Consider the following 14,148-nt stretch of genomic DNA (forward strand, 5'->3'; position numbering starts at 1 on the left):
CATCCATTTATGTTCCTCTCCATGTAGGATGAGCCAGTAAGTACGCTATTGGGACACCAGTCAGTGGGTTTTTCAGTTACCAAGACATCACATGTGGCAGCTCTGACACTGTGTGGATGAATGTAGGTCCTTATGCCTGGACCACCTAAGCCAACACTGAAATACATCTTTTAAAAGACAACTATTACAAACCCCTCCAATTCTAGATCTCAGGCAGTGGGGAAGACTGCATTCCTGTCTGTGTTGAAAGGAACTGTGAGCCCCTGGTCTGAGAGCTCACCTAGGACTATTTACTCGCAGTAGGAAGACAGCTGAAGATCAAAGAGGAGGTTCCTTGCTTTTACCTGGAGTGGCACCACCCTGGACATCAGGTGATCAAAATAAAGGTCCACTGCTTCGGTGAAGCCCTTGTAAGTTGTTCTCAGCCTCATGCCAGAGTCTTGGAGTAACCAGCTTGAATAAAAGGGGGGGTGGGAATTAGTTGCACTGTTTGTGGGTTTGCTCTGGGCAGGATGATGGTGGGGAGAAAAGAAGCAGCTTCAGAGTCCTGGGAAGAGTGAGACCATTCCCACCCCACTACCTCCACTCAGCCAGGAAGGCAAGAGATTGTGCAAACAGATCCAGGGACAAACACTGCCACAGCTCCAGCCCTGCACGCTGCACTGCTTCCCTATGAAAAGACAAGCAGCACTGCAACAGATTTTATTTCCAGCTTTGTGGCTCTAGGTCAGAGTGAGAAAATCTTTTCACTGAACTCAAGGCCCAGTGTTGAAGCATTTACTCTAAAATCTCCTTACAAAGGGGGAAGCCAAAGGGGTTAAGGAATCACTGGGGCCAGATGCAAGCTTCCAGTGTCACCCAGAAAACCAGGCCCGACACAGAGGCCATGAGAGGCTAATCCCACTTCTCCGCACTGCTCTCTGGCTGACCTGGGAGCTCATTAGCATCAGCCTCCCCAGCTCTTCAGAGCTCAGCTAAGGGGAGTTGCTGGTGAGCAAGAATGTGAATGTTTCCCACAACCTGTTCACTGTGATCACATTCCCCAGGCGTACACAGATCATTCCTTCCAGAGCTGGAGTCAGGAACTTTCCCTTCTCCCTTGAAATTCTGAGAAAACACTTATACTTTCTTACAAAGGCTCTGATGCTTCTTGTCCTAATTTGGAAGTCCTGAACAGGGTCAGAAAATTATCAATTTCTGTTAGGTAGAAATGTATGAGGAGAGAGCAGCTTCCTCTCGACTGATACTTCCACCTCCATCTCGCCTAGAAGGGTCTAGCTTCTCATTCACACTGGGTCTCTGCTGGTTTGGGCCTCTCTGGGGTGTGCCCACGTGCCAGGACCTGAATGGACAGTGCTGCCCAGGAGGAGGGCTGAGTGCTGGAGCTCCCGCTGCTTCTGAGCTGACACTTAAATCCCGTCCTCCTCCTGGCAGCACCAGCTGAGCCTGAGGACATCGCTGACATGCAGATTTCTAATCCCTAGGTGCAGGGGGAGGGCACTCTGGCTGTGTGCACAGCCTTGTCAAGGGCACAGAGACAGAGAAGTGATCCTAGGGAGCAAGGAGATGGAGACAGAGCCTGCTTGGGGTCCCTAGGGAAGGGCTGGGTCGTGCTGGAGACAAAAGAGAAAACAAGGCCTGGGCTGGTGGCTGTGCTGTGGGGAGAGGCCATTCCCGAAGGAGACCACAAGGCAAACAGGACCAGCCTTCTTCCCTCTTGGGGCGGCATGGGGTAGGGAGAAAGTGAATTTAACCATCCGGAACACCCTGAGGATGGGAAAGATTATGCCTATTAACAAGAAAGTCTTTTTGTTGAAAATTAATGGAAGTAATGATGAGGACAAGGAATGAATGTGGTACCAGGTGATTACCGTCCAGATTTCTACTCCAACCCCAGAAAACACTACTGACTTTAGTGGAGACTACACACCCTAACATAATTCATTAAAGCCTGAGATTTGAAGATAACACATAAAACAAAACAATTATTTGTTACTCTTATACTTTATCAAAATAAAGTGACATCGTTTAAAATGGCCTCCATTGGGTACCACTTATTCTGAAAAGGAATTTCAGTACAGAATGAAAAATATACTTTAGTAGCAAAATTAAACCTACATTTGTGATTACCATTTTGCACAAGCACAGAGGACAGCTCAAGTCACAGCTGGAGCCCCTCACAGCCCCACTCACCTGGGCAGGCCCCCGAGGTCAATCTCACTGCAGATATAGGGGCCTGGACGCAGAATCACCCACAACCCGATCTCCGCAGCCATCAGCACAAAGGCCCTAGGGAGGTCAGTGTCAACAGCTCTCAAGACACAGAAGGGAGGATGGAGACAAGCCCAGCATCACAAGGTGGTGACGCTGCCCAGCTCCTCTCCTCCCTGCCTTCAAAGGCCCTGGGAGCTGGGTTCTCACCTGCTTCCAGCTCAGGACCTTCTGCACAGCCCCACTGGGGGCATAAGGATGAAGGGCATTAGACAGGGTACAGGGGGTCCTAACAGTGAACCTACCCCAACGGCCTTGCTACCATAGAAAGGCAACCCCTGTCCCAGCCCAGATGACTGGACCACACTGCAAAGCCGGGCAGATACTGGGGATTAGGTACTTCTGGCTGTAGAGAAGAGGTCTGGGCTCAGAAGAGGTTGACCCAGACCCCCAGAAGTAATAGGTTCATGGCTGGACAGTATGTGGATCCTGAGAACAAGGCTCCTGAACCTCTGGAGCAGGTTATCAAAGCAGAACCGAGATGGTCCCATTGTTCCTGATCAACCCCAAGGGGCCACCTCTCTGCCTCCCCACCTTGGGCCAGACCACAGTAGCAGGAACAGCACTTACTCCAGGTCCAGGTTCCCAGAGAAGTCAAATTTGCCTCTTTCTGGTTCATGGAGGTTCCAAGGAACATAGCTGTAATAGAAGATAATTACAGGAATGAGCTTTTCATTTATTCCACTTTGTCTTCTAGATTAAATTCTTTATCCCTAAACCCACTATGATGGTTGAAGATGTACTTCTTAGGTACATTGTCTTAATGGTGTCAGGACTGGAACCAGGAACTAAGGAAAGAGATCTGGGCACCTTAGAGAACCCAGGGCCAGTCCCTGGGGGGCTAATACCTCATCTCAGGAGAAGGGAGAGAAGGCCAGTAAGATGCGGGTGAAGCATGAGATGTGACCGCAGGTCAGCTTGAGCATGCCCTCCCCCCACCTCCTCCCTCCCTCCCCATTTCTCCCACTTCTTCTTCATCAGAGAAAAGAAGAAGTACCTTCCTCAGGGAAAAAGTTAAAAGTAAGATAAGAGGAAACCTCAGTAGTGAGTCCTATTTTTACTGAAGTAACCAAAATTCCAAAGAATTCTTTCCTTATCTTTTCAGTTCTTTAAGGGGCCCAACTCAAGAGGCAGAGGTATGGGGTGATGTATGGCAGTAACACAGCTGCTCCCCTCCTGGACTCCCGCCCACCCCCGGCTTCCAGCGGAGCCCTCTCCAACTGCAAAGAATGTGCACAGGTAAAGGGAGAGGCTGTTTGCTTGCTTCCAGTTCAGACTCAGAAGTTCCGTGTTTAAGAAAATACAGATTACTTAGCTTTTATAAGGTAAAATGCTTAGCCTGCAAGATTCCCATGAACTTCAGGAGTCCTGTGATGTGTGAATGTACCCCCTGGACCAGAATTTACATATGCTAATATATGGATCCTTTGAAGTAATCCTTCTGGAAAATTATATACATTTGTTTCAGCTATGCTATGATGGCCCGGAACATTCCTGTATTTCTTTTTAGAAATTGTCTTCAAAGCTACCTCATGAACCACTCAAGAAAATCCACATCCTTGATCTGTAATCACATATTTTTATCTGAAAATAGCTTTCCCAAGGAAACTATTTTGAAAGAGATCACACTCATTTGTGAATAAATTGGGGGATGGAGTACTTGTTTAAAAAAAATCGATAATTTAATCACATCCTACACCTATACTCACCTCCTTCACTGTATTCCTTTGTATGCCATTGCTTTCTATTCCTCTAAAGCTTATACACCCATCCCATCTTCTCATCTGCACTAATGGGGAGTGCTGTGCAGGTGAGGGAAGGAGGTCATACATGGCGGTCATACATGGCAGTCCTTTGCACAGGGGTGGGCTCCTCCTATATTTTTCCTCCAAAGGTCAGCCTGAAGATTCTCTTCAGGGAGAGCTCACATTCAGGATCTGGCAGGGTTCCGCCATCCTGACACAATGGAGACCTACAGACTGGGCTGCCTTGAAGAAGCCCAGGACAGAGATGCCGCAGATGCCAATGTTTAGTGGTGGGGTGGGCCAGCACTCACGTGGTGAGGGTATTCAAGCCACAGGCTTTCATCTTCAGCAAGCGGTCCCTCCAGTATTCCTTGGGCACCCGGAAATAGTGCATGGAGCCCCCGAAGATCCAGAAAGTGGAGTCCTCCAGCATGAAATATTGGCCATTGGCCTGTAGCCCTGACTGCCGGTGTCTTAGCCATGCAGGGATCAGACTATACCAATCCAACCTGCAAAGAGAAAAGGCAGCCGAGAAGCTTGGCTCATCCTCAGCAGTGAGCAGGGGTACAGAGTCTTAGGAGAGAGGCTTTTTCTCCTCCTCCACAGGCCCTCTGCATTTCTAAGAGGTCCTGCTTCCGAGGTCTTCAGAAAAGGCTCCCCACCCTCCGATTTAGCCAAACCTTAGGAGGAGTCTTTCTTCAGTACACTCATCTGTATCCCACTACAGGGGAAGAGCAAGCTGAGGCCATAGTCAGGAACAAGATAAACACAAAGGTCAATATGGAAACTGTGTGCTAATAGGACAGAGGATGAGGTGGGGGCAAACAGCATGGAAAGGGTATTCTCAGAGGGGTGCGGGGTGCCCAGGGCAGGTGTGGCACGCAGTTTCCTACAATGGCCAGCTCTTCCAGGCCATTTGACTAAACATCAAAGAAGCAGCTACTTCAAATAGTACCTCTGAGCCAACTCATGGTCACAGCTGCCCGGCTTGAGGTGCAAATACCTAGAAGGAGGTATCTGGGTTAGAATCAGCATCTGTTCACTGACCAGCTTTCCAAGTCTTAACTATCCTCTAAAGATCAAGTTCAAGAGATAATCCAGCACAACAGAGAGCCCCACCTGGGAGGGCTGTTGGAAAGTGTTAGTCCCTAAAAAGCAGGTCTTGACCGAGGGGAGATTCCTCAAACTGATCCCATGACTAGAATTCCCTCCCTCTCTTTTCTCCCCAATCTCCGAAGGCCGTGAGAGAAACCCAGCAAGAGATGCTGGGGGAGCCAAGAAATTTAGGAGTTTGGAGACAGAAAACAACAGCGTGAGTGAGTCTGAGGGGAAAGCAAATTTCAGTTGGTGCCTTTTTGGCACCCACTTTTCATTACGGTTCCTGACACTAGAGGGCATACTGCCCCTCAGGGCTCTTCTGCATTTGAAAGCTCCCTAAACCACTGCCCGTGGTCTTTCCATTCATTTCGTAACACCGGCTAAAACTGTGCCACTGAGCGACATGCTCTGGTTAAGGCCCAAATTGCTCCAGTCAATCAGTATTGATACACACGGACTGGGGACTGTCGTCTCTTAGAAGAAACAGAGATGCATGAACCAAAATTAGGCTGAGAGCTTCAATCTTGATTCTGGACTCGACAATTCTCTGTGTCCTTCAAAGGGGCAGCTCCTTCACAGAGCTTTGGTCGCCATGGGGACCAGTAGTGGAGGTCACCGGGGCAGAGGGCACATGCACGTCACACATCCCACTGCTGACTCTCCGACTCTGCTCATGGGATAAGCCATGCCTTCCACTCTCTCTCCATCTCTGCCACAGCCCTGTCCTCCAGCTGCATCCCTTCCTACATGCCAGCCAGCTTCTCCTCCACCTACAATGCCAAGTGCTTCAGCTTTGAACATAAACTTCCATACCCGACACTGTAAAGCAGCCAGAGCCCTGCTAATGATGGGAATACTTTTTTTTTTTTAAAGATTTTATTTCTTCATTTGACAGAGAGAGACAGCCAGCGAGAGAGGGATCACAAGCAGGAGGAGTGGGAGAGGAAGAAGCAGGCTCCCAGCGGAGGAGCCTGATGTGGGGCTCGATCCCAGAACACCGGGATCATGCCCTGAGCCGAAGGCAGCCGCTTAACGACTGAGCCACCCAGGCGTCCCTGGGAATACTTTTCATGGCATTTAGTGACAATCCACAGCGGGTGTGCATGCCCCTCAGGAAGCTGGCTCCCATCCTACCTAAGTTCCTCCAAACCACAGACTTCACGGTCCCTATAAGGCATTCTGACACATACAGTCTTCTCCACCTCAGTGCACACTCAGATAATTGCAAGTCAGTGTCATGAGTGCTGCTGTAAGGCAAACACAAAGATAAGGCCAGGGCTGGCCTCTGGGCCATGGGACCCATGCAGTCCACCAGGGCCCCAAGCTCAGAAGGCTCCCTTGCAACAAGTAGTCCAATAAGCCATAGAGATCCAATCCACTGTAAAATGAATATAGACCATATTGTATTATAATTATGTCATGTGATAAATATTGCTACGATGGCAATCACATTACAATATATAAATGTATCAGAGCACACACTGTACACATGGTTTCAGACACACTATCTCCATCCTGAAATTCTCAATGCATTTTAGACAAAGGCCCCACATTTTCATTATGCGCTGGGCTCCACAGATTAGGTAGTCTGGCCTAGCAATGGCAGAGGACAGTAGCTGAAATAAATAAATATAAATATGAATATAAATATAAATACACACATGTAATTGTCAAATGAAGAAATTATCTCACTCATCCAGATGGAGTCAGAAAGCTTCATCCAGAAGATGACATTTTCACAGGTTTGAAGGCAGAGAATATAAGAGAGGAGAGGGCAGTTGGGGCAAAGGCACTGAAAACTGAAAGCATATGTACTCAGGGACCAGCAAGCAGACGGGTGAGGAGGCCCTGTGAGCACACATCCCAGCCTGGGGCCCCTCCGCAGCGTGGGCCTGGCGCTGGCACGCACCACCCCTAACCGCCTGCTACTAGTCTGTCACTGGTATGGAAACTGAGATACTTTTAGAGCAATGAGGGTCATTTTATGTCCGTTGAAGCTCATCATAAAAGACTGGGGCATGTACTTTGTGAATCTTACCTCTTCATTTCCTTTTTCTATTAATGTGTTTTCGATGTATTTGATAAAGTCACACTGGGGGGAAAAACTCTTAAAGAAGAAAAGGAAAATGATTCTTCAGCACAGAGAGATTGAGAAGTTTTGCTCGAGACCAGAAACGACCGTCTGGCCTTGGGCAGTTGTGATCAGAGCTGGCAGGACAAACATATTGACCAGTTCTGTTTAACAGGCTTAGTAACCAAATGGATGCAGGACGCGGGAGACCAAAATGGTGTGACATCGCTTCCTCAGCAGCCTTCCTAGCACTTGGCCGAAGTTGGCCACATGACAAGAAGAGCAGTTTGGATTTAGCCACAGTGGTTTTCAAAGATGGCCCCGTATCTGAAGCACCCGGGAAGCTTAAAACAACGGAATGCGCAGGCCCCACCCCTGACCAGTTAGTGACGGTGGAGCTGGAGCACTGGGATCGGCAGTTTTTACAAGCTCCCCCACAGATCGGGTGAGGCTGAGCCCCTGGAGGGTTTTACAGGAGGGCATAGGACAAATCAGGGACCCTGATGGCCAGAGATGGGACAGCAGGAGGCCAAGAAGACAGAAGTGCCACAGACATCACTGACCACTTGGGAATTCTGTCAACGGCCACTCATGGGGAAAGAAAATTAATTTGACCCCCTCCCTCCTACTTCTCACAGCCCCCGAGACCCAGAACTCCTGTTGCTCTGCAGGACTACAGTTGTGTTATATTACAGTTAAAACAGTCATTTGTGGATAACCTGGGGACCTAACTACTGCTTTCTTTCTCTAAAGAGAAAAGTTCCATGTTCCAAGTGACTTATTCTGTATTTCAGAATACAGTTCTAGGGGCACCTGAGTGGCTCAGTCGGTTAGGCCCTGAGATCAAGATCTCTGGGTCATGAGTTCAAGCCCCATGTTGGGCTCCACACTGGGCATGGCACCTACTTAAAAAAATAATAATAATACAGTTCTTCCAAAGGACCACCAATATGGGGAAGCGAAAACAAGAACAGTGTCTGTAAGAGGAGGATCTGGACATGAATCTTGGCCTTACACTTGTAGCATGGCCACCTTGGGTCAGTGACACTAGCTCTGTGGGCGTGAGTTTCTTCCTCTGTAAAATGGGGTGAATGCCTGTCCTAACTGCTGTGAGGGTCAGATATAAGTGGAATATTCTGTAATGTGCTATAAAAGTTTTGTCACTATTTGAAATGTTTATTTTTGCATGCTTTGCATATTAGAGAGAACAGCCTCAGTGGGTTTTTTTTTATGTCCTTAATATGGAATAATCCCAATCTCTCCACTTTAACCCATTTAATTTACTGTCTAATCACATTTTATATGCAAGATTTTGTGCCATCTTATTACAATTTCTAAAATTTTACAGTGAAATGTCTATCCGCCGGGATCCGGCCAAACCAACCCAGCGCCCTGACCAGCGGTCAGCAAACCCCCGGTGTGGGCCAAAGCCACCCCACGTCCTGTCTTTGTGCAGCGAGCTACAAATGTCTTTCACATTTTTAAGTGGTTGGAAAGAAACCAAAAAAAAAAAACCAAGATTTTGGGACACAAGAAAGTATATCAACTTCATATTCCAATGTCCATAGTTTTACTGACACCCCACCATGCCCACTCACTTCAGTCCTGTCTGTGGCTACTTTGGGGCACAGTGACGTTGCTATGATAGACACTGTGTAGTCTGCAAAGCTGAACACATTTACTATGTGTCCCTTTTTTTTTTTTTTAAAGATTTTATTTATTTATTTGACAGAGAGATAGAGACAGCCAGTGAGAGAGGGAACACAAGCAGGGGGAGTGGGAGAGGAAGAAGCAGGCTCCCAGCGGAGGAACCTGATGCGGGGCTCGATCCCAGGACTCCGGGATCATGCCCTGAGCCGAAGGCAGACACTTAACCACTGAGCCACCCAGGCGCCCCTTCTATGTGTCTCTTTACAGGAAACTGCCAACTCTGCCCTAAAGGATGAGGCCTTGGATACTCAAAAGAGGCTTCAGGCCCCCATGACCACTGTCTGGGCCTCCTAGCCACCTCCTTGCTCTGGCTCTTCCCACCCCCACTCTCTCCTTTGGCCACAAGCTCCTGGTATTCTGGCTGTGTCTGAAGTTTCTCATACACACAGTGGAGTTTGGTCTCCTTTAGTTTTCACCGTATCCGCTCCAAAGAACACACACTGCCTTCCTGCCTCATGTACTCACTAGGCTTTATTTACTCTCCCCACCTGACACCCCCAGGCATCCCCTCAGGTGCCCCACCCTCCAGGCTCACCCCAGGCTAGACTGAGGAAGAACTGATGGACAGGTTCTCTTCTTAAACACAGGGGGTATATTGGCGGTCCAGTGGTGAAAATACACACAAGCACACACAAAATCTCATTATTTTTAAAGACAGTGAAAATACAATTTAGCAATCACTCCACTGGGCAGCACTCCTTATTCACTGGCCAGAACTTCAAAAGAACAATCTCCAACTCACCAAGCTCACATCACTGACCTTAACTTTTGTTTAAGGTGTCTTCCAAATGCTGTGAGAGCCTCCCTCTCCCCACCCACTCAGTGCAGAGGTGTAGACAGGGTTGGAAGCACTCTCTGTGACCCTTTGTTCCAACACACTCCCTGCTAGTAACACACTCTCCCTAATCTGTCCCCTAGCTGGTAACTAGTCATTAGGAAACCTCCTTCTGGGCTTATGTCTCCAGATGTGGTCTGCACCTGCAGAGTCTCTTCATCTGGAGTTTGCTACAAATGCGGAAACTCAGGCCTTAACTGAGACCTGAATCAGAATCTGCATTTCAACCAGACCCCAAGGTAAAGTTTGAGAAGCACTAATCTGTATCTCATCCTTTGATATATGTATATATAATCTCTTCCTGGATAGAGCTTCTGTTTGCTACTGTCTTTATGTGCTATCATTTTCTAGATTTTTTAAAACATATTTCCTCTCAGCGCTTATTAAGAGGTATGAAGCTAACACTGCAAACAACAAAGCTAGCTCATTATCAAATTCCAAATTCTGGAGAATTCAACTGTTTCCTTTCTGAAAGTGTTCTGGTAGGTTACTAAATGAGTTTTTAATCTATTAATGAAAAGGATGAATTCATTGAGAAAATGAGGATGATAAATGTGGTATTTCTCCAAGGAATTCACTGTAAGAAAATGAGATAATACACATTAGAGCTTCATAAATGAGAAAGCACCATGCAAATAGTTATTAATACTGATAACAGTCATTAGTACTAGTGATCATAAATTAATAACAACCCCCATGCTTCCTGAGTAATTAACTTAGTAATAACAATATAAAGAAACTGGAAACTGTGGTTACATCAGGTCAGAGAGACTTTCCTTCCAAATTAGGCCTGTTACCAAGGAGCTAACCAAATCCTTAGGAAACCCTGGTTTCTGTGGCTTTTCCCAGGGAGCAAGTAATTCATGTTGAAACTTTTTTTTCTTTAGATTGTAGAAAGCTTTTATTGGAAAGCTTTTATTTATTTATTTAGATTACAGAAAGCTTGCTTGCTTGCTTGCTTTTTTTTCTTTCTTCCTTTCTCTCTTTCTTTCTTTCTTCCTTCCTTCCTTTCTTTTAAGTAATCTCTGCCCACTGTGAGGCACGAACTCAAAACCCTGAGCTCAAGAGTCACATGCTCCACCAACTGAGCCAGCCAGGCGCCCCTTGTTGATACTTTTTTTGAGGAGACCAGGGTATCTGCCTTCTTTCTAGCTAGAGCGTATATTACTTTTTCCTGGAAATTCTGTTGCCTTTGTATCTTTGCTTCATTGCAGGCTAAGTAAGTTTTCAGTCTGAGAAATAACTGAAGAGCAGGTCTTGGTCACTGACCTAACTTGTCCTCAGGTTTGCTCTGCTCAGAGCCATACCCTGTCCACAGTCCACAGTGAGGTTCCTGGAAGAAGGCACATGTGTCGCGATTTCTGACAGGGCCTCACACCATGTAACAAGACTTCCACATTCTGGTCGCTACCATCCCTTTTGGCAGGTGATAATAGGCTGTGCAAGCTATAGGCAAAACAATAGGTGACAGCGGAAACCACAGGCAGAGGACTTGGGGCCTGAGTTCCCTACGGTGAGGAGCTGCCATCAGGCAGTGACTGGGAAGATGTTGGGGGTAGAGGAACGAATCCTTCTTATACTTTATCACCATCGTGGATCATGAAGACAAAGGACACAGTGTCAGCTCCACACAGGCCGGATGTTACTGGACATGGTCCAAAGTGCTGGGTTAATGTGCTTGAGTGGGAAAAAAGCCAGATGAGCTGGTGACAAGCTTACAACCTCTTTCATGTGAAATGGGCCCCTGAATTGATTGTCAGCTCTCAGAGACGGTCTTCCAGGTGGGGTGGGAGAAGAGACAGGTCCAGTCACCTACTTGAATGATCTCCTTGAACAGAGTGTGCTCAGCAAGGCAGGTCTGAAATGGCTCTTGCCATGCCAGAAGGCAACCCTATGTCACCTGTAAATCCTGCAAATATTGATCAGCAATGGGGGCCATAGCAGGACTGGGGGGCTTCACTTGGAGTCCCAGCCATTTCCTTCAGCCTCCAGTCATAGAACACAATCTGACCAGATTCAGACAAACCAGTACCCACCCAACCAGGTGTGGCAGGGACACCATCAACTTCTGAGGCATACTGGCCTCCAGCAGAGACCAGGCAACGCCATTGCAATTTTAGGCTGGCCAAGGGTGTGGACAAACTCAGTGCATGAGGTAGGAATCTGCAGAAATAGTCCTTCAATTCACAGAGCGTAAGTCTTCGCTGACCCTAAGGATTGGTGATTTTGTCACTATACATAACGTATACTTGGGAGATAACTTACAAACCCAATTTCCAGGTGCACTGTGATCCTGCTAGGGCCACCCCAAGCAGAGGTTCACCCGCACGTGAGTCCAAGGCATCGCATTAAAGATACTGATCAAGAAAACACTCACCTCTTTGTTCATCCAAGTTGTCATGCCAGAGACCATTATTTAGATGGCAGTTATGTTCAACTGCCCAAAAGACATCATCACGCATAGAAATCTCCTCACCTGGATCTAAGTACAAATTCCTAGTCCTCACTCCAAGATTCTGAGAGGGTTACAGGTTCCCATGAGGTCCCATTTCCTTGGGCATCCCATTTCCTTCAACTGCCCACTTGAGGATATTTTGGCCTTACTAGTCTTCAGGCTGTACACTCCTCCCTCAGCCGGGGAGCTTGAGGGCCTAAGGAAGGAGCTGCCCACTCTTTGGCCCAGGCCAGTGCCCTTAATGCCTCTAATCCAGAATAACGGCTCTTGGATCAATCCTGGAACCCCAAGAACTTCAGCCCCAGCAAAATGGAACTCTGTCCTTGTAGCTGATCCAGCTCCCTGAATGTGATCCTTGGCTTGGGCCCAATGCTTTAGGCTCCTGCTTTGCTGGAACAGCATTAAATATTTCCAAAGGGCGTGAACCTTCCATTACAAAATCTAGTATACTCATTTTGCAGAGATGCGAGGTCATGTTGCAGCATTTTGCAGGTCAGTGGCACTACTGCAACCTTAGTACCTCTGTCCTTTCCTCTGAAAAGGCTTCTTGGTAAGCCAGGAAATGGCCTAGCACCCAGGCTCCAGCAGGTCAGGCCAACTGGCTTCCTACATGTTGCAGGGACATGCTACTGGTTCAAAGGGCGACATCTGAATATGTAGGGAGTTTATATGTGAATAAACACTTATTACACCAACACCTTGAGACCCATTGGTGAAGCAATAAAACTGCTCAACCATATACGAACAGTCGTAATCAACCACATATTAATAAAAATATCCTGATGTTATGTAACAGAAATTTTTCATTTGGGGGAAAATTTCCATTGTGGCATCATAAATAAAAAAGGGTTAAAACTCAACCTAGAAAGGGGTAAAATTCTGTTAGATAACCCAGAGGACTCTACTGATAGCAAGACTGCTCTTAGAGATGCTTGTGGAATGAGAATAAAATGACTTCATGAAACAGGGGAAACATAAATATGTTCAATATTTTTTAAAATCCACCACATGAGACTTATGCACATAGATATACAAGAGACAGACTAGTTATTAAAGACACAAAGAAGCTATACATATGCAGATTAAACAGAATTTCCCCTTTGGACTATAGAGCTCAGAATCTCCCTCATATTGATCCAACAGAAATAGAATGTGCTATCTTACTTATCTTATCTTATTTTTACTTACTTATTTTAAATGTCTATCCAGATTTAAAATGAATATCTCATATGGTCAGCAATTCTAGGGACAGAAATATACCCAACAGATATTCATTGCATCTTTGGGGGTTTTTTTGTTGTTGTTTTTATATTATTTTATTTTAATTCCAGTGTAGTTAACATACGTTGCAACTTTGCAGTAAATAAAAGATTGCAAACAATCAATGCCCATCAATAGGGAATTGTTTGAAAAATTATATCCCTAATGGACAAATGGGGTAATACATATAGCTGCCTTCTTATATATGCACAGAATGCCCCTGGGAGAAACCATTATTAGTAATCACCTCTGGTCGGGTGGAGAGGGCTGCCTAAGGGCCAGCAGTGGGGGCTTTATTTTCCTCCTTATAGTATTTGAATATTTAATCCTTTACATAGATTACCTAGTCACAAAATAAACTTTGCAGGAAAACACAGCATGTTCTTGAAAGGAAAAATGCCACTACCTGTCTTGCTGAGTGTGGGAGCATGAAAGCAGTGAGTACCATCTACTAAGAGTCTCTATCTAGTAAACCTCAGTCAAGAGTTATTTGCTTCATTACCATTAGCCTCTAAAAACACCTCTGCCCTTGTTTCCCAGAAGTCTCACACAATAGGGACTCTTTTTCAACAGGGCCTTTAATATCCAGAGCAAAAGATTTAAGCAAGAAATAAAACTGAGTGGGGAGGAAGCAGCAAATATCCCTATACCAGAAGAATTGTGCTGGATGAGGGGGGAGGAACCAGGGAGAGGGGGGCTGGCC

General features: G+C 46.5%; 1 protein-coding gene across 2 annotated transcripts in view; it reads right to left on the reverse strand.

Annotated features, from left to right (window-relative positions):
• The window catches only part of GLB1L2 (galactosidase beta 1 like 2), a 49,686-nt gene that overhangs the window by 31,351 nt on the left and 4,187 nt on the right, over positions 1 to 14,148 (reverse strand). For both annotated transcript variants that reach the window (XM_087868260.1, XM_045790752.2), the window contains exons 2-5: positions 4,328 to 4,525; positions 2,842 to 2,910; positions 2,194 to 2,289; positions 345 to 453 (exon numbers count right to left, since the gene is read on the reverse strand). In XM_087868260.1, the coding sequence (XP_087724386.1) occupies positions 345 to 453; positions 2,194 to 2,289; positions 2,842 to 2,910; positions 4,328 to 4,525 (472 nt within the window). The remainder of the gene's footprint in view (positions 1 to 344; positions 454 to 2,193; positions 2,290 to 2,841; positions 2,911 to 4,327; positions 4,526 to 14,148) is intronic.

Source organism: Ursus americanus, chromosome 16 (genome assembly GCF_024610735.1).
Source record: "Ursus americanus isolate L20-20 chromosome 16, mUrsAme1.1.p, whole genome shotgun sequence".
NCBI classification, from domain to species: domain Eukaryota; kingdom Metazoa; phylum Chordata; class Mammalia; order Carnivora; family Ursidae; genus Ursus; species Ursus americanus.